This window comes from Rattus norvegicus, chromosome 14 (assembly GCF_021556685.1).
Source record: "Rattus norvegicus strain SHRSP/BbbUtx chromosome 14, alternate assembly SHRSP_T2T, whole genome shotgun sequence".
Classification (NCBI taxonomy): Eukaryota; Metazoa; Chordata; class Mammalia; order Rodentia; family Muridae; genus Rattus; species Rattus norvegicus.
In genome coordinates this window covers 64,947,938-64,968,275 of record NC_141547.1, presented here as the reverse complement: position 1 = coordinate 64,968,275, position 20,338 = coordinate 64,947,938, and the positions used below count along the sequence as shown (strand labels likewise).

The following is a 20,338-nucleotide window of genomic DNA, read 5'->3' as shown; positions in this document are numbered from 1 at the left end:
CTCATTTCTTATCCACACATTTTAAGTGTGTATTAAAGTTTTTAGGAGGATCATGATCAATAAGGTTTTTCAATCCATATAAATAGCAAGCAGAGTGCCAAGTAATAAATAAAATAATGCACAGTAGAGGGTGATCAAGGGGATATTTCTAGTCAGGTGTCTGTGAGAACTTTATTTGAGGAGTCCTACGTCTGAGTTAAGGTCTGACTGCTAAGAAGAACAAGTTATGTAAATATCTTGAAGAACCTCAGGACACAAGTCAACAGGTAACACAAAGAATGTGAGGTCTGTTTTGGCTTGATGGCTTTTATCAGTTGAAAAGACACCATGGTGAGGAATAAGCTAAATTGTACAAAGGACAGGGGAAGACCAAGGCAGAGTACCAGGAGGCCTATTAGACCATCATTTTCAAATAAGATACCAACCATTTGTGTTAGTCACTTTTACCTGCAAATTATTTTAAAAAATCCTGCTATCAACTATTGAAAAACAAAAAGGATTTATCCTGATCATAGTTTCAGGAGGTTCAGTTTTTTTATTGGTTATTTTATTTATTTACACTTCTAATGTCATTCCCCCTCCCAGTTCCTTCTCCTCCTGAAAACCCCAAGCTCACTCACCCCACCCACCATCCACTTATGCCCAACTGCCCTATCATTCCCATAGTTGGGGCATCAAGCCTTCACAGGACCCAGGGTTTCACCTCCTATTGATGCCAGACAAGGCCATCCTCTGCTACATGTACAGCTGGAGCCGTGGGCTCTTCGTGTGTATTCTTTGCTGGTACTTCCTGGGAGCTCTGGGGGGTCTGGTTGGTTGATATTGTTGTACCTTCCACAGGGTTGCAAATCCCTTTAGCTGCTTCAGTCCTTCCCCGAACTCTTCCACTAGGGTTCCTGGGCTCAAGTCCAATATTTGGCTGCAAGCGTCCACATCTGCATCCTTAAGGATTTGGCAGAGCCTCTCAGAAGACATCTATATCAGGTTCCTGTCAGCAAGTACTTCCCTGCATCAGCAAGTGTCTGGGTGTGAAGGGTGGATGGTCCCATCCCTCAACCAGGGGTCATGACTAACCTCTGGATATGGTCTCTACAAGTTCTCTCTCCCCTTTGTTGGCTAATCTCAGCCCCGTTGGGTCCTGGGAGCCTCTAACTTTTCTGTCACCTGGGCCTTGCTGATGGCTAACCCTGTTTCCCATTCACCATTGCAACACACCGCTGTTCAATTTCCTGACCTTCTGTACATATTGCCCATCTTATCGCACACCTAATCCTGCCCCCCTTTTTCTCCTACCCTTCCCTCTTTCTCCCAAGTCCCTCCTGCCCTCAACCTTTCATGATTATTTTGTTTACCCCCTCCAAATAGGACTGAGGCACCCCCACTTTGGTCTTCCTTTCCTTGACCTTCATATGGTCTGTAAGTTGTATCATGGGTATTCCAGGCTTTTTCCCGCATATCCACTTATCACTGAGTACATGCCTTATGTGTTCTTTTGTGACTGTGTTACCTCACTCAGGATGATATTTTCTAGTTCCATCCATTTGCCTGTGATTTTCATGAAGCCATTGTTTTTAATAGCTGAGTAGTACTCCATTATGTAGATGTACCACATTTTCTGTATCCATTTTTCTGTTGAGGGACATCTTGGTTGTTTCTAGCTTCTGGCTATTATAAATAAGGCTGCTATGAGCATAGTGGAGCATGTATCCTTGTTATAGGTTGAGGCACCTTTTCGGTATATGCCTAGGAGTGGTATAGCTGGATCCTCAGGTAGTACTATGTCCAATTTTCTGAGGAAACTCTAGAGTGATTTCCTGAGTGCTTGTATCAACTTGTAATCCCACCAGCAAGGGAGGAGTATTCTTCGTTCTCCATATCTTCGCCAGCATGTGTTGTTATCTGAGTTTCTAATCTTAGCCATTCTGGCTGGTGTGAGATGGAATCTCAGAGTTGTTTAGATTTGCATTTCCCTAATGACTAAATATTTTGAACATTTCCTTAAGTGCTTCTCAACCATGCAAGGTTCCTCAGTTGAGAATTCTCTATTTAGTTCTGTATTCCTTTTATTAATAGGTTTGTTTGGTTCTCTGGAGCTAATTTCTTGAGTTCTTTGTATATATTTAATATTATCCCTGTTGCTTTAAAAAATAAAATTAATGCTGCCTTTATCCTGCACTAGATCTGGTACTGTAGTGCCCCATGACATCTGTTGGATGTCTTCATCTCAGTCAGTAAAGTATCTCACCCGCTTTGCTCCATCCCACATCACTGGTGATGGCCACCCTCCGAGCCTGGCAACAATCTCTCTACTCATCCAGTTCCCAAGGCAGGTTGCCACCGTGCCAGACACACACATCTCAACTCCGTGGTGGCCCAGTGTCTCCACCCATCACACACTCTCTTGAATTCAATTAAACCGCCACATGAAAGAACATGATAATCTATAAATGCTCACCTAGACATACAAAGCCCTGTACACATCCATCCCTTAAGAATATTCATAAGAACCTGCAGTGTGTAGAGAGGAATCTTAACATCTGTCTCCATGTTGTCTCAGCTGCTACTCCTCTCTAAAACTTTTCTCCCACCCATCCTTTCTTCTCTTCCAATGACAGGTCTCGTTCTATCTTGTACCTGCCTTCACTTGCATAATGACATCATCCAACACTTCCCTCTAGTGGTTGTAGGATTAGTAAAGATCTTTTCCTATTGACAGTATCCTTTGCCTTACAGAAACTTTTCAATTTCACGAGGTCTCATTTGTTGATTGTTGATCTTAGAGCATAAGCCGTTGGTGTTCTGTTCAGCAAGTTTTCCCTGTGCCCAAGTATTCCAGGCTCTTCCTCGGTTTCTCTTCTGTTAGGTTCACTGTATCTGGTATGTGAAGGTCCTTAATCCACTTGAACTTGAGCTTTGTACAAGGAGATAAGAATGGATCGATTTGCATTCTTCTACATGCAGACCACCAGTTGAACCAGCACCATTTGTTGAAAATGCTGTCTTTTTTTTCACTGGATGGTTCTGGCTTTGTTGTCAAAGATCAAGTGACCACATATGTGTGGGTTCATTTCTGGGTCTTCAATTCTATTTTGTTGATCTACTTAGCTGTCTCTGTACCAATACCATACAGTTTTTATCATTATTCCTCTGTAATACAGCTGGAGCTTAGGGATGGCGAGCCCACGAGAAGTTCTTTGACAGTTGAGAATAGATTTCCTTATACTGGGTGGGTTTTTGTTTGTTTGTTTTTTGTTTTGTTTTGTTTATTCCAAATGAATGTAAGAATTGCTCTTTCTAACTCTAAGAATAATTGAGTTGGAATTTTGATGGGGATTGTATTGAATGTGTAGATTGCTTTCAATAAGATGGCCATTTTTACTATATTAATCTTTCCAATCATGAGCATGGGAGATTTTTTCATCTTCTGAGGTCTTCTTTGATTTATTTCTTCAGGGATTTGAAGTTCTCATCATACAAATCTTTCACTTGCTTGAATAGAGTCACACCAAAATATTTTATATTATTTTTGACTATTGTGAATGGTGTTGTTTCGCTAATTTCTCTCTCAGCCTGTTTATCCATCAAATACAGGAAGGCTACTGAATTGTTAGAGTTAATTTTATATCCAGCCACTTTGCTGAAGTTGTGTATCTGCTGTATATTATGTATACTATCATATCTGCAAATAGTGATATCTTGACTCCCCTCCCCTCCCAATTTGTATCCCTTTGATCTCCTTTTGTTGTCTAATTGCTCTGGTTAGAACTTCAAGTACTATATTAAATAGGTAGTTTGTTGTTGGCTATTATTTTCCTGTGTATTGCTTTTATCATATTTAGGTATAAACCTTGAATTCTTGTTCTCTCCAATACTTTTAGCTTGAATGGGGGTTGTATTTTGTTCAATGCTCTCTCAGCATCTAGTGAGATAATTGTATTTTTCCCTTGAGTTTGTTTATATAGTAGATTACATTGATGGATTTCCATACATCGAACCATCCCTGCATTCCTGGGATGAAGCCTACTTGATCATGGTGGATGATCATTTTGATATGTTCTTGGATTCAGTATGTGAGAATTTTATTGAGTACTTTTGCATCTATGTTCATTAGGGTCTGTGGTTCCCTTTCTTTGTTGGGTCTTTTTGTGGATGAGGTATCAGTGTAACTGTGGCTTCATAGAAAGAATTGGTTAGTGTTCCTAATTTATGGAATAGTTTGAGAAGTTTTGGAAATAGATCTTCTATGAAGGTCTAATAGAATTCTGCACTAAAGCCATCTGGCCCTGGACTTTGTTGTTGTTGTTGTTGTTGTTGTTGTGAGACTTCTAATGACTGCTTCAATTTCCTTGGGGGTTATGGGGCTCTTTGGATGACTTATTTGATCCTGAATTAACTTTGGTACCAGTTTACCATGGTGGAGAGGGTGAAAATCAAGCAGCTAACATAAAGAAGGAGAGGGAGGGTCAGAGTAAAGTGGAAGTTAGCTTCCTAGCTCATCTATACTGTCCCACTTTCTCCAGCCAGGCTCCACTTTCTAAATGTCTCATAAGCACTCGTGGGTCAATTGTCCAAATGCATGACATTGTGGAAGATATTGTTCTCTTTGAACCAAGGCATTACTGGAAAGTTTACATAGGGTGACAGAAATGCCAGTATAGTTGAGGGAACAATGCTTATCATGGGTGGGATACTAACTGATAGGTTCAATCTTATGTACTATATTATGTGTGTATGTGTGTAAATTGATAAGGCCAAATCTTAATGATATTGACTCTTCATAACAATGCTGGCCTTTCCTTAGATGTGGACCACCAATGCCAGAATCTGTATTAGTTTGTGGATTATGGGCTTTAACACATATCACACATGAGAGTATTACCCCAAAGAAATGTATTTTTACAGCATTGGAGGCTGGAAGTTCTAGTGCAAGGTATCTGTCATCCAGGTTTATTCTTCACAGGTGTGAAGATGAATCTGTTTCATGTTTGCTAAGGTTTGAATGTGTCTCTTCCAAAATTAAGGTATTGTCCAATGGTAGTGTTCAGAAGTGAGCGTCATCAGAGGTGATTAGCCCACGAGGCTTCCTCTGTGCGGATGGGATTAAAGCCCTTTTAAAGTGATGTCAAATTCAGTATGGAGGGTTCTTAAAGAACTGAAAATAAAACTATTACATGAGCTACCTATACCAGTCCAAGGAAGACATTCAAAGTGATAGAAAACAGCGTGCTAGGGTCATATGCAATCCATGTTGATACCAGCACTAATAGCAAGATATGGAATAGTCTAGATGAATGGATAAAGAAAAGATGGAATAAACAATGGAGTTTTATGAGTCACAAAGAATAATGAAATCATACATAGAGCTTAGATGTTTTACATAAATACACACACACAGAGAGAGAGAGAGAGAGAGAGAGAGAGAGAGAGAGAGAGATATGATAGCCTTTCCTTTGAAAGAATAGGATGGGAAAGAGAGGAAGAAGAGAGTAGAAGGTTGGAATATGGTTAAAATGCATGATATACATCAATGAAAATGTCTTTATGAATTTGTAATTATGGGCAAAGAATATAAGGCAATGAGAAACATGCTTTGCGCAACATCCACTTGCTCTCCCTCCTCCATCATATGAGGCTTAACACCCTCACCTCTGCAGGCTCAGCCGCCATCAGACTACCAAACTTCCCAGCATTTTTATCTTGGACTACCCCAAATCCAAAAGTATATAAAATAAAGTTCTGTTCCGTATGTGTTCTGTAGTACTGGGGAGCAAACACAGACTAGACAGTATCTCTTTTATCTACTGGTGGCTTCCTGGCGATCCTTGGCATCCCTGGGCTACTAGAAAATTACCTCATCTCTCCTTTAATCTCCATATTGTACTTTCTTTATGTAAGCAGGCTGTTGGTCAGGGCAGAACTCACAACTTCTCATGTTAAATGGGATTTGACTGGAAAGTGATGTCAGGTGCTGAGAAGGGAGAGTCTGGTCACAGCTGGGCAGATCTCATGGCAGAAGACTTAAAAATGGGGAAAGTTTTTTGCAGACATCAAACTTCAACATTCTCTGGGGTTCCCAAGCCATTTGGCTAAGTAAATGGATAAGGAAGTGTATTATAAGCACAGAAAAGCATTCATTGTTTACCCCTCACAGAGGGGAAGATCACCAAGGAATTCCTAGGATCATATTCTGATCAGTAACTTCAGCTATTTCCAGATGGAGCTGACAGCTACCCTGGAGAGAGCACTGACTTAGAAATATCCTCCAGTTCCCAGGAAAAGCATCTCTCTTTCTGTCTTTGTTAAGACAGGAGGTCTCTAATGCTATTGGTTAAGTCTTGCCTGTGCCCAGGATACTGACACAAAGATAAAGACAAAAGGAAAATTACTGGATCCAAGTGATTTCTAACTTTTATCCTAACATGTTTTGATACTGATTGGAAAGATCCAATAAAATATCATTATCCTGCTGCTTTAATTTATCATCAGTGCTTTTAGACAGAATCCAGTGTGCTGGCCTGCTCCAATTCTATCAGATATCTGTATGCCAGCTCCGCAGCCTTTCTTCATTTGCTTTCTCCCTCCTATCGCACCTGTACTATTTGCCTGGACTTTGAGGATGTTGATACTTTCCTTATAAATCTGAGCTTTACTCACCGTTCTTCCCCATTCTTGCTATTCTATTCATGTTAGGAAGCCATGGGGAACTGTCTCACTCTTGTCACTTGTCACTCCTCACTTGCCTTTTGCTTCATTTTGCAATAGCTTTCAAATGAGTAGGTAGGTTTTGATGGAGCTATTAATTTGTCACCAGGCAAATTTAATCGATTTCCTGCTTTCCCACTAGGGGGCAGGCCACTCAAGTTTTATGCTTCAGAATTTTGGTAACAGCTCACTCGATGGAGTTAAGGGCAGAAGGCCAGGCTCAGTGAAATGGGAAGGCGGTGTTAAATCTTGAGCATTAATGAGGATGAAGAAGGAGGAGGAGGAGGAGGAGGAGGAGGAGGAGGAGGAGGAGGAGGAGGAGGAGGAGGAGGAGGAGGAGGAGGAGGAGAAGAAGAAGAAGAAGAAGAAGAAGAAGAAGAAGAAGAAGAAGAAGAAGAAGAAGAAGAAGAAGAAGAAGAAGACAACACAAGAGCAAAGTACACAGAGGATAGGTAGGCGTGTTGTAGAAGAAATTAAGCAGTAATTATTTTAAAGTTTGTTAACAAATGTCTTGAGGGTAGTGGGTATGTATGGGTAAGGTACATCTGCTAGAACCTCTGATCAGGGGACATTTTTATTCGCTGTTCTGTTTAGAAGAACTTAAAGGTAACCACATAGAAGGCTCAAATGGGAAATAATATATCAGCCTTTTGGTAGGTAGCCTGTAGTTCTGAACTTTTTAAACAGGAAGTGGGAGAAGGTAAGGATTAAGAGTGTATGGACTGTCGTTCTGGAATTTCTGTTCACCAGCTCTCTCTCTCCCTGTTCATTCTCTTTCCCTCTCTCTCTCTCCCTCCCCTCCCCTCCTCTCCCCCTCCTCCTTCCCCTCTCTCAGTTTATTTACCCTGAAAACATTTTGTTTCTTCTCTGTGCCTTGGTTCCCTCATCTATAGAATAGGGGTGCTGCTAGCTCTCCAAGGAGTATGGTGAAATTTCACGGATGAAAGCTGTACCATGATCATTAGTGCTTTATATGTAATTCTGTGGTTTGGAGAACATTTGTAAGGCATAGTTGCTACTGTAACATTGTTATCCCTACTTTATAGACTCAAAAAAAGAGACATGGAAGAGCTTAGAAAATTTCCAGGTTATACAGCTGAGTGTGACACAGTCAGGATTTAAAAACAAAACCAAAATGAAGAACAATAACAAATCAAAACCAAAACCTGCAATCACCAAAGGGAGACATCGAAACTCCAGAGATGGCTGCTACATGCCTTCTACACCTCTATAAATGTCAGGGGCCATTGAAGAAGGAGGAAAAGGAGGAGGAGGAGGAAAGGAGGAGGATGAGGAGGAGGAGGAGAGGAGGAGGAGGCGAGGAGGAGGAGGAGGCGAGGAGGAGGAGGGTGACAGGAGGAGGGCGACAGGAGGAGGGAGAGCAGCAGCAGCAGCAGCAGCAGCAGCAGCAGCAACAGTAACAACCAGCAGATTTCCAAGGATGATTTCTCTCAAGAGTCACCTCAAACCCAGTCTTTTAGATCTGGGGTAATAGGAGATATGTTTATATCTTATCCTGCCTGCCTGCCTGCCTGCCTGCCTGCCTGCCTCCCTGTCTGTCTGTCTGTCTGTCTGTCTGTCAGATTGTCTGTATAGTCTGTCATCTGTCCATCTATATCTATTATCTCTTATGTATGTTTCCAGTAAGAGATTCTAGTTTATGGAAGAAATACAACTGCAGTAATGCATAGTATTTATTCCCCAAACATCTACCACTCATCCCTATTTAATCTGCATCCTTGCACCAATGTTTGATTGATGTGAGAGGTAGAGGTTGTAGACAGGCACCAAGTTATAATTCAAATTGAATTTATGGCTTTAGCTTGATCCAAAATGATAGCCAAGACAAGTTTTCAAAACCTATTGTGTCTTCTTCAGAGGTTTGCTAAATGAATGTGAATTGCAGAAATGTTATGAACAGACAATATTTTGGTTGTTTAACAGAGTATAGTACCCAGCACACACATTGAAGCACACTGAAGCCAAGGGTATGTTGGAAATCTATGTTCAGAGTCTGTTTAGTTATTTAAAGTCATTCACGTCTGATTGTCTAGTGTTTGCATACAGTATACCTGAATTCTGGAGGGTACAGATGATCTCCTTGCTCTACTCATGATCACGGAAGATCACCACACTCATGGTTTCTGGTTAATCACTCAGAAGCATGTGAATGTGGAAAAATATATGTAACCCTTCTGGGAACAAGATAAGGGTTCCCCTTAACCTTGATGAATCAGAAGGACTCGGACTGTCCTCTGATGTCAGTGAGGATTCAAGGGTGCACTGTGATTGCTAGAAATGAAAATAATCCCATCAGAATTATTGTGTTCTTGCTAAGGACATTACGATTGCTTTTTGTTTTTTCACTGTAAATATAAGCAATAAGTGATCATCTGTTCTACATTATTTCAAGGAAGTGATGGCAATAATTGATTCTAGCTCTGACAAATACTGGTGGAGGGAGACCTCATGGCCTATGGCAAGAGATGTTCATGAGGGTGAGAGTCTGAATACTCACTCATATGGAGAAAAGTTTAGTTGTGAAAGCTTTTTTCAATGATCACCCTTCCTTGGTGTTTTACAAGGATTCACTGTTACCGAGGATCGATGAAACTAGAATTTATAGAGCAGAGTTTGAAAACCTTTGTTGCAGGTATATGAAGAATGATTAGTAAGCTTGGATCTGCAATGCTTTGAGTTTCAATGAGCTTTGCTGGCTTTCCCAGAGCGATTTTTAAAATGATAAAATTCCAGTCCTGAAATATAATGATAATCCCTCTAACATGCACTAAGGGCTTAGATTTTTAGTAGTAGGCTGACATAACAGAATCAGCCAAACCATTTGACACATACAAGGACCAAATATCTGTGCCTTCTCCAAAATTTATGAGCTGAATACTAATACCCAGGCTGGTAGCATTAGGATGTACAGCCTTGGAAGTTAAAGGGGCCTTGGAGAACTCTCTTCTGCTATGAAGACACATTAAGATGATTGTGTATGAACCAGGAAATGGGCTCTCACCTGATAATGACTCTGTCTTTTGGCACATTCATCTTGTGCTTTCTAGCCTCTGGAACCAAGAGAGACAATCTTTTGTTGATTATAAGCACCTAAATACATAGAATTTTGTTATAATATCTGAATAAACTGAAGAATAAGATGGTGTCTTTTCTTGTTTTGAGTTTCATAAGACTAAATGTTCTTTGTTTGTAGCTCTGAAGCCTAGCAATTTTTTCTTTCATTGAATTTTGGAAGTTCAAGTGTGGAGGGGAAAAGGCAAGTTGTTCTCCGCAAATAAGTTTTGCACCAGCTAGAACTTGAGCAAGAGAAAGAACATGGTTGCAATTTAGAACAGCATCAAGAGATAAATCCTGATTTGTTGCCCGTGAAAGTACTTTTTTCTAAAATGGGACTTTCAATTTAATAGTGGAGTTTTCACTTTTATTAAAGATAAATACATTTGGGATACAGTATGGCATAGTACAAAGTATATTGGATTGGATCTGGACTCAATGAATGAAAAGCTATGAGAATCAAAATAAAGTTAAAACCTCTTTAGAACAGAATGTCCCTTTTGCAACATGTAGAGTACTAGGCTTACTGGTATCTCAGCTGACAGTTGATTCTCAATGCTGTGATGTATAGTGACACTTCCTGGTATCTAGAAGAAAGGTGATCGTGACTCTCTTTTTATTGACAGCATCTCATCAGTGCCAACAACCTAGTGCATTTTGTGTCAGAGGAGGAGCATCCCCAAGGGACTATACTGGACCTTGATATGCAGCTTGGTACTAATGCAATATTATAGAGACAACGATGGATAAGATGATTAAAAAGCAAGTCTCCAAACAGAACAGCTAAATAGACACAGTTCATCAATATATTAAATGGGACATTGTTGGGAAATATTATTATTAGCACATAAAAACTGGAATCTTAAAAGTTATGAGAAACAATACAATCAAGTAAAAGTATCTAGGAGGTAAGAAGGAAGGGAATAACAGGGAGGAGGAATTCAGGAAGGGGTAATAGAGCTGTTGCAGGAGAGCTGGTGACTGGGAGAGCTGATTTGACTTCCAGTTTTGTCTTGCTCTGTGGGACTTTAGAGAGAGTGCCTCTCCCATGCTCAGTTTGTTTATTCATAAATGGGAGCAAATAAACACAGTGTTTTTGGCTTCTGCTCTGAAATGCTTCCCTCCAAGTAATACTAACCATTATCAACTGTGTCAGAGCAGCTGAGACTATAGGCGAGCGATCTCAAGTTTGGACTATTTTAGCTTTCCCTCATAGAAAGAAAAGGTAAAGGGCATCACTGGAGCCTGAGATCGCAGGTGCTTCCCCACACAGCACCCTGCTACTTATAATTCTGCCCCAGCTGCACATGGTCTAGATAAGTATGAGAGAATACAGGGGGTTAGGGGGTTCCTGAAGAAAGCACTCTATCTGTTCAGCAATAGTGATTCTTCAGCCATGGTGGAGTGAGACCCCATGGCTGCCTTGGGGTTACTCTTGCTCCTGTAAGCAGCCCCTGACCCACACTCTGCAAGTAAACCCAATGGTCTCATTATTCACCAAGCGAGACATAGGTGGAATGATTCATTTAATCTGCTCTCGGTGTCCCAACTCCGAGTAGACCTTTGTTTATACCACTGCACGGAAAGTTCATATGACTACAGCCTTTCCAGAGGGAAAACTTCATTGTGCTGTGTGAGTTGACACAGGTAAGACATTTGCTTCAGAAGCTGGTGAAATCTCTACAAACCTTTTGTTATTTACCACCTTTGGGAGAATTAAGTAGTTGAATGTCTCTGAATTCTCCAGAAACATCCCTAATACCTGGTATGTAATAAATGTGAGGGAGAAGAAAAGAATTACAAACATTTAGTAAGGACCTATTGATATTGCCTTCAATTAGACCAGAAAGGCATTGAAGTTGAATAGGCCACACTTAGCATCTTGGAAGAGGACAAAGTTCAAGATCTTACCTATCTACAGAGATGCTCTTTTCCTTGCAATTTATTGGGCAGCACTTTGACTCTTTATTATCCACTGTTTACTTGCTTCTTGCTTGCAATAACCACAAATGTTAAGTATCCCTTTTTATTTTAAATAAAGTTCTGGAAAGATAATCTACACTTCTCAAATTCCAACACTAACCCTCTTTAGTAAGAACATATGGAGAGATATTTTGTGAGATGTTAAGTATACAGCACTATAATTTGCCTATGTTGTTTTCATCACTCCTAGTCAGTTACAACATGAAAACCTAAATTAGACTATTTCAAAATAAAGTTTCTAAGTTTTACATTTTATGCTATTTTAAGTAACATGATGAAACATTGTGCCACCTTGCTCTGTTCTTCTTGGGATATAAAATCAATCCTCTGTCCAGGGAATACTATATATATATATATATTACCTTCCCATTAGTTTCTTGGTCATCTGCTTGGCTATTGGATAAAATAGGTTAGTATTAAGTTTTTGTGTTCAAGCAAATCTTATTTTACATAAAGATATCTCCAGAATACAAGACTAGTGATTGTTTTGGTTAGAATAAGAACAGAAAAGCCATCAATTACCCATTTTAAGTAGAGTAATTAAAATTATCAGCTTAATATGGAGACAAAAAGTCTTTGTGTACCCTGAGATTGTTTATATCTGTAGTAAGAACAAACCTGGCAATAAAATTTTGAAATAAATCTGTTAGCTTTGGTGTCATAGTGCAAGCTGATATCATGACTGGTGTGTGATAAGTTCTTAGGTAAGATGGAAAAAGTGTTCAATTATAGGGCTAGTAGCAGTGCTCAGATTCAGGCTGCACATAGGGATATGTGTGTGGTACAGACAAAGGAAGACTGTCACGTAATTCTCTGCAGTTCAGCACTGGTTAATGAGCACATGATGAGGGTTAAAAATGTGAGATTGCGTGTGACTTAAATATTCTAGAAGTCATATTTCTAAAGTAAAAAAAGAAGGGAGTGGGGCTAATTTTCATAATATACTTTAGGTAACCGTGTAGATCTACATCATTTTCATTGTACTTAAATATATAATTAATATGAAAATCACTGACTGTGTATTTTATGTGTTTTACTTTACCTTATACTTAGTCATTTTTCCTCACAGCACATCTCATTTTGGACTAATGACCTTTCTGTTTTTTTATGTTTTAAATTATTTATTTATTTAATATTGTAGTACGTGTGCATTGTTTTCATGTGTGTGTGTGTGTGTGTGTGTGTGTGTGTGTGTGTGTGAGTGTGTGCATCATCACCATACACATGTGAAGGTCAGAGGAGCAACGTACATGAGTCATGTCTATCCTACTATCATGTATGTCCAGGGATTGGTAGCTAAGTGTCTTGGTTCATTAGATGATAAACCAACAGGAGACCAATGGTTGCTGCCATATTTGATCACAGGGATTTTGGAGATTGTTTTGCCAGACTGTCTGATTCTTCCAGCTGTAGAAATTATTGAAGTCAGTAGCCAGAGCAAAGTTGTCACAGTAAAGCAGAAAGGAAAATATGATCAAAGATTTTATGAGTTAATTCTGTCAGTGAAAATTTGGACTTCCTTGGCTAAATCTACAAAGCAAAGAATAGCCCAACTTATTTTGCCCTTAAGAAAAATGTAATTTGTTCATTTAAAATACAAACTTGGCTAGCTTCCCCTTTCCCTAATCAAATTAAGAATGCGAGGTAGTTGGATTTCATGCGAAACAGAGGGAAGTATTCTGAATTCATCTGTATGATGGTTAGAGAATACAAAATGAGGAGGGGGGAAACGAGGTCTTTGGATAAGTCATCAAAGCCTTTTGTCACTAAAGCTGGCACTTTCTAGAGAAGCTGTCATCTGACATGCACTATATTGAGTTTGCTTTGGTGGAGAGGTGCCTAGTGGAAGGTAATTTCATGAACTCCGTGAAATGCATAGGCAAAACCCAGAGGCCACAGCACATGCAATTGCCTTTCTTATTTACTTATGTCATATGGACTATATGTCTGAAGTCCTAAATTAAGAAACTTTTAAGTCCCACAGTCAATTAAATAATAGTTACATTTGACAGCAAGAGCCAAGGAGTTTCAAAAAAGTTAAACTTCTGACATTCAGAAGCCACAATTACATAATATTTCACTGGTGTGTTTAATATTTCCAAGGGCGATAGTGCTATTCTCCCAGGTTCCTCCCAAATCTAGTCACAGCCATAGCCAGTTTCAGGTATATATTCATAGCTCACCTAACCAAAGTGTCTGATTGTGCCTGAGCCATGTAAAGTACTTTTAGGCCTAGCCACATTTAAGTGTTACATCCTCATTTAATAGCCTCCGCTCGGCCTTTCCCCTGCCCATCCAAACCATTGCTTTATCAAGCCCTTCTCGCTATTCTCGTAAGTCTAGAATAAATCAGAAATGTATGTTATTGAGTTGCTGAAAACTTTCTGTGTAAAGTTGAGGAAGAACGTTTCAATTCGATCAGTATGGGGGCTCATTATTTTAGGCAAGCTGTCATTTAGGCTCTCTAAAGTAGATTTTATTCTTGCAGTCAAGAACATTGCTTAGTGCAGAATTAATTAATCATTGTAAATATAAAACCTGCAGTATCAGCTCCTATGGTAGGAGAGATTTCAAGAGGCAAGGTTGAAGGAGTCAACAGGCGGCTGAAGGGGCAATGCTCACACCCACCCATCATCTGATAAAAGGACAATTAAACACTGCACTTCATCATTTTACAGAGCCTGACTTCAAGTACCAGTTGAAGAATTGGAAGGGTCTACTTTTCTAAAGACAGTGTTTCCTTTAGCTTCTGAATGCCTTCTTTTGGTGAGATTTACAAAAAGCAAGGCTGACAAAGAAATGGAGGAAAATTGGAATTTCCTTTGGCTGAACGAAATGTAAAAAAGTAAAACAAAATAGAAAACCCATTTAATTCTTTTAACACTCTGCCAAGTAGAACATGTGACCTTAGTGGGCTCTGAGCTTCCCCAAATACAGCGGCTACTTAAGGATCGTACTAAACAATGGCTCGTGTTCCTCACATTAAAGCTCCTGGTTCTTCTGTTGTAAGAGAAAACACTCACTATCCCCATTTTCCTCCTCTGTTTGTTAAAATGGCTCTGTAATAGTAATATTGTTTCATTTTCTTGTCCCACAATATAAGCTGGACTCAAACATGTTATCAGCCAAAGCATGGGGATCATGTACATATAGATAAAGAAACCATTTCGCTTATCAATGAAGATACTGCTGAGATTAACTAACATTTAAGAAGCCTACTCTATGCAACTTACTCTGATTATCTAGTGTGATTACCTTGGATGTGGGCTTTATATAGAACTGTCTCATTTAAGTCTTCCCATTCATGAGCAAAAACTTCCTCACACACAGAAAAGCTTACTAAATTTATATTGTTTTGTTGACACCTCAAACTTTTAAAATTATATATTTATTTTACAAGGGTACATATATTGGAACTTTTGTCATTCACTTTCCTAAAAGGAAAATGAAGTGCACTGCTTCTCTACCCAACACATGTACAAAGCATTTGTTAGTCTTGTCACACTATAGACTGTGTTCAGCTGGCCTGCATGTGATATGAGAGTCCACAGTTCACAGAAGATCTTAGTCAGGCTGTGAGAACTTTATCTTGTGACCAAGGACAATGTTTACACTTAGAACAGTTTTGAAGTGATAAAGACCAGAAGATCACACTGTAATTGTTTGGAGGTGTCCGTGAGTTACTGAGCTTTAGAAGCAGGAATGGCTTTTGAAGATGATGACTTTTTGTTTTGTTTTATTTTTCTAAGACAGGGTTTCCTCTGTGTAGCCCTGGCTGTCCTGGAACTCATTTTGTAGACCAGGCTGACCTTGAACTTAGAAATCTACCTGCCTCTGAACGCCAAGGGCTGGGATTAAAGGTATGTGCCACCATATATCCCTTCAAAATAATGACTTTTGAGTGGGATCTTGAATAGTGAGTGAGTCAAAAGTCAGTATGTGCTGGAGGGCTCCCTTGTTATGTTACTTACTTGGCTTATTGCTAAGACAAGACACTTGGCAACCAGACCAAACCAAACCAAACCAAACCAAACCAAACCAAACCAAACCAAACCAAACCAAACCAAACCAAAGGGAACCAAACCAATCAACCAATCAAAATCAACACAAGGGAGGAAAAGCTTGTTTTTGAGTAGAGTCCATCATGGTGGGGGCCGCATGGCAGCTGGAGCTTGAGGCATCTGGTCACATTTTAGGAACCATCAAGAAGCAAAGGACAGTAGTTTCTGGTGCTAAGCTCACTTTCCCCTTTTCATTCATCCCAAAGCTCTGTTTAGAAGGTTGGTGCTATCAACAGTTAATGTGGATCATTCAAACTCAGATAATCTAACATAGATAATATTCATAAGTATGCCTGGAGACTTTTCTCCTAGGTGACCCCAGATCCTGTTAAATTGATAGTATTCCCCATCACACTTAGTATGTTCTATTTTTTCTGTGGGTGGTGGGAAAGTGTCTTCAGTTATGGAGGAATGTCTGTGGGGCTTTTCCTCACTTAAATATATTTAGTGGAGACTGGTGTATTTTATCGGTGTCTGCATTTGCCTCTGACATGCTTCTGCAATTATTCTTTCTTTAGTAACAGCAGCCCCAACTTAAATCAGGACAGGTGAGAACAGAAAAGCGTGATGCAGCCTGTATGATCCAGAGAATTAATAATTCAAGAAGTCCCCCATTTATTTTAAAGATATCACTTTGTGATTTATATCACAACAATTATATTTCTAATGGGATTTTAATTGATTTTGAATTCAATTAAAGGAAACCTATTTTTAAAGCCCATCTTAGCTACTGCCACCTCAGGAGTCACAACCAGGTTGGCATACTGTAAGTCATTACAGCATACTGTGTGACCAGCTCAGGGAATTTGGGAATGAGGTATATTTATTGTCCTTTAAAAATTGCCTGGATATGAGTTTGATTTTGTGTTTATCCAGATTATGTCTGCATTTAAAATTCCATTCCTCTGTGTGTATATATTTGTGTATATTTATATAACATCTGTGTATGTGGGTTTATACATAGATGTCAGAGGATAACCTATGGGAGTCAGTTCTCATCCTTTGTCTTTATGAAGGTTATAGGCATTGAACTCAGGTCATTGGGTATATGCAGCAAATGATTGTACCTGCTAAGCCTCCTTCCTAGCATGCTATATCTATTTCTAATAACACAAACAACCTATTTCACTAGACAGTGCTCAATGATCTTTTGGGAGAAATATATTGGTTCTAATTTTGGTATAGGAACATTATTTTTTCTAGGATCAAATGTCTTATTGTTTATATGTTGTGTCTGTGGAATAATATTATTTTCCTCAAAAGCACACATGGTCTGAACTCCTTAGGAAGATACTCTCAAATGGATTTTTAAAAATATTTGATTCAGACATATTACTCATAAACTTAAGTGTATGTATTGTTCTTTGTCCATTGAGTGAATTCAGCAATTGAGGTTTTTCAGAGCCATGATAAAAACCCAGCCTCAATCAGATTCCTGCCTTCAGTTTGCTCTGTACTCTCTGTACTGAACTATACAATGACATTTTTGTCAGACTCTGATACTAACATGAGACTTTTCAGAGTGTTACTTGAATACTTTGTAAAAGATCAGTTCAGAGTCAATATGGAGCCATGTGGTGACAGAAAATAGGAAGGGAGGAGATCAAGTTCCTTTGAGAATGTGTGGACAACTTTGTGCAAAGAAAGTGAAAAGCTTCCAGAGGGAAACAGCTGTAAAGAGACGAGGAATCGCAGGGTTTTAGGTATCAGAACATTTCTATGAGTCTATTAACAGTTCACACCTTGGGTACTGGTGGGTTCCATATAGCATGGTAGAAACGTCTTTCCATGTTAAAGTCTTAGATTTCAGTGATATATAATATGCACAATAAAGTTTCCAGTGCTCAAGCAGTCAGCATGTTGAGCCTGTAAAGGGAACTTGAATTGAAACAGTAATCTCATTTCTTTATAACTCCTCACTGACTTATACTTGTTAGGTCAGCCATTCATGGAACCACACAGTTGCAAGCTGCTTTGAAAGAGCTAATCACCTGTATATACTTTAAATTTTTTGTTTGTTTGTTTGGTTTGGTTTGGTTTTAGTCAAAGACTACAGTCATTGAATCCAGGAGTTTGGCTGAAAGAGAAAATTTGTTGTTTATGCATTGGCTTCCAGAGACAGATTTGTTTGTTCTTGTTGGTGGTGGGTTTTTTTTGCTTTGTTTTGTTTTTATTTCTCTTTTTCCCCCACAGGAAAAGGTAAAAGTGAATGTCAATCATCATCAGAGTTGTGCTTTATAGAGAAGTCTGGTTATCACATGGCTGAGTGGAATGATTTTGTTACCCAGAAAGCATATAAATATCTTCTGGGTTTCAGGCTAGAGACACAAAGAGAGGTCAGAGAAACAAGGAGGGAGGAAGAAAGAAGGGAGCCAGGTAGGAAGAAGGGACAAGGCGAAGGCAGTAGACAAGACAGCACAGAACCAAAGAGAAGGAAGGAGGGAGGAGAGTTGTGTAAAGGATAGGGAATTGTCAAAAGAACCTAAGGCATGATTTTAAAACACGATCTTTGCCTCCTTCTGTGGGGCTAATCCAATAGTTAAAGTTCAGAGACATTTAAGGTAGGGGATTAAGTTCTTCCCTATTTCAGTGAGAATGGAGACAGCACTATGGAATTTCAAACCCTTATAGATTGCTGGAAAATTTGGAGGGAATAATTCAGTGGGAAAGACTTAGGATAGAGCTAAAGTGTATCTTGAAGTAGGCAGTTTACAAAGATCAGGCATAAAAGGTTACCGGTGGCATATATCCATGCCATAGAAAGAATTTGGACAAACTCATCCATATTTCAATGCATTCTGCCACAGCTCTCCTGTGATCTGAAGAAATATCCAAGGACAAAATGAAGGAGGTAGTTGCCCAGATATTAGATCAAGTTATAACCTGGAAAGGAAAACGTGGACTGAGACGCTGAAGACTAATGGGGTGGATGAGCAGCAGAACAAAATACTCTGGATATTTGTTCAGATCAAAACAAAAACAAAAACAAAAAACAAGCAAACCAAAACCCCATGAACTGGTCAGGATTAATTCAAAATAAAACATATGGAAATACATTCATCTTTTGGAATAAAGGGCCCTCATGCAATTTGAGTTATTCAAAATACCTGTATTTTTACATAAAATATTTTTATGAATCAAAGTATATAACTCATTAATTTTCCTGCCATTTCAAATGCTATTTCTTCCTTGAAATCTTTGCCATTACCTTATATGAAGGTTTTATTGACATGTAGTTTTGCTCCATAATTCATTTCTAATTGTTGTGGTTCTTAGAAATTACTAATGCATAGATTCACAGGTAAGAAAGATTCTGATGGAATAACCTTTAAACATGTTCCCCAGAAGATAATACTAAGCTAATAGCTAAGGGGAGGAAATCCTCCATTCACTATTGCATAGAACAATGAGCTATGCAGATCTTTGCTTCTCCTGAGTGTGTAATTAATGCATGTTCATAATGTGACAGAGCAATGTAGTTTCTCACTTGTAAAATAGAGAGTACAGTCTCAGGTTGTTAGAGAATGGCATTGGCTGTTCTTCTACTTATTTTGGTTCCATTAAAAGGAACTCACATCCTTGAGACAGTAAGAACCAGGGAGAACAATATTCAAATAATTTTTACTGTGTCACTTTGTTTTACTCTTAGAATTGGGCATGTTTAATTTCATTTGGGTTTGGTAGAGCCTAGTTAGTTTGAGACTAAGTAAATGGACTTCTGGATTTGAATTTGACCTTATAGGATTAGCTAAAATTGCAATTAGGCTATAAGGAAAGGATTATTTTAAGTTTCCATTTATAGCTCATTTCCAAATGATCAGAACAGCAACATGCTGACTTTTTAACTGTCAGGATATGTATTCATATCCTCATTGTTGTTTGCTCTATTGTAATTGTATCTGTGACTACAGAGTAGGTTGTAAAAATGCAATGGTTAGGGGAGCTAATCACCAAAACACGGAAAATAAACTATTTTATGTTTGTGTCTTTAAGTTGTACATGCTAGGTGTGAAAGGCACTATATTCCTTGAATTTGATTATTTTCCTCCCCACTCCTCACCTTTTTCTTGTCTTTATTTCTTCATCCCACTTCCCTCTCTTCAATCCTTTCCCACTTTCTCTCTATATTTGTACCTTGTCCTCTCCCTCACACATCTCAGAGATGATCAATGATAAGATTCTGGAAGTGTTTTGGTTCCATGTCTCTCCATCATCAAGCCCTAGAGTCATGATTTTCTTCAACCTTTACCACAAGTTGTCTTTATCTCTCACGTTGTCAATTATGGAAATTATGACAATTATTTTATGTTTATAGAATTCTAAAAATACTATAATTCTAGAATTCTAGCCTCAATCATGAATTTCATATTGATAATTAATGTATTACAAAAGCTTTGAATACTGAAGAAGAAAAATTATCTGGAGATCATCACAGGCTCATGGATTAGAAGGAGAGAAACATTTATCAAAGAAGTCTTTGTATCTGAGATGATTTCCTTCAGGAATTCAGTGATGGC

The 20,338-nt window shown here is 38.9% G+C and overlaps 1 protein-coding gene across 1 annotated transcript in view; it reads left to right on the top strand.

Annotated features, from left to right (window-relative positions):
* Positions 1-6,967: 6,967 nt before the first annotated feature.
* Positions 6,968-20,338, top strand: part of LOC148001372 (uncharacterized) — a 57,649-nt gene continuing 44,278 nt past the window's right edge. The window contains exon 1 of the mRNA XM_087584612.1: positions 6,968-7,154. Coding sequence (XP_087440738.1) covers positions 6,968-7,154 — 187 coding nt within the window. The remainder of the gene's footprint in view (positions 7,155-20,338) is intronic.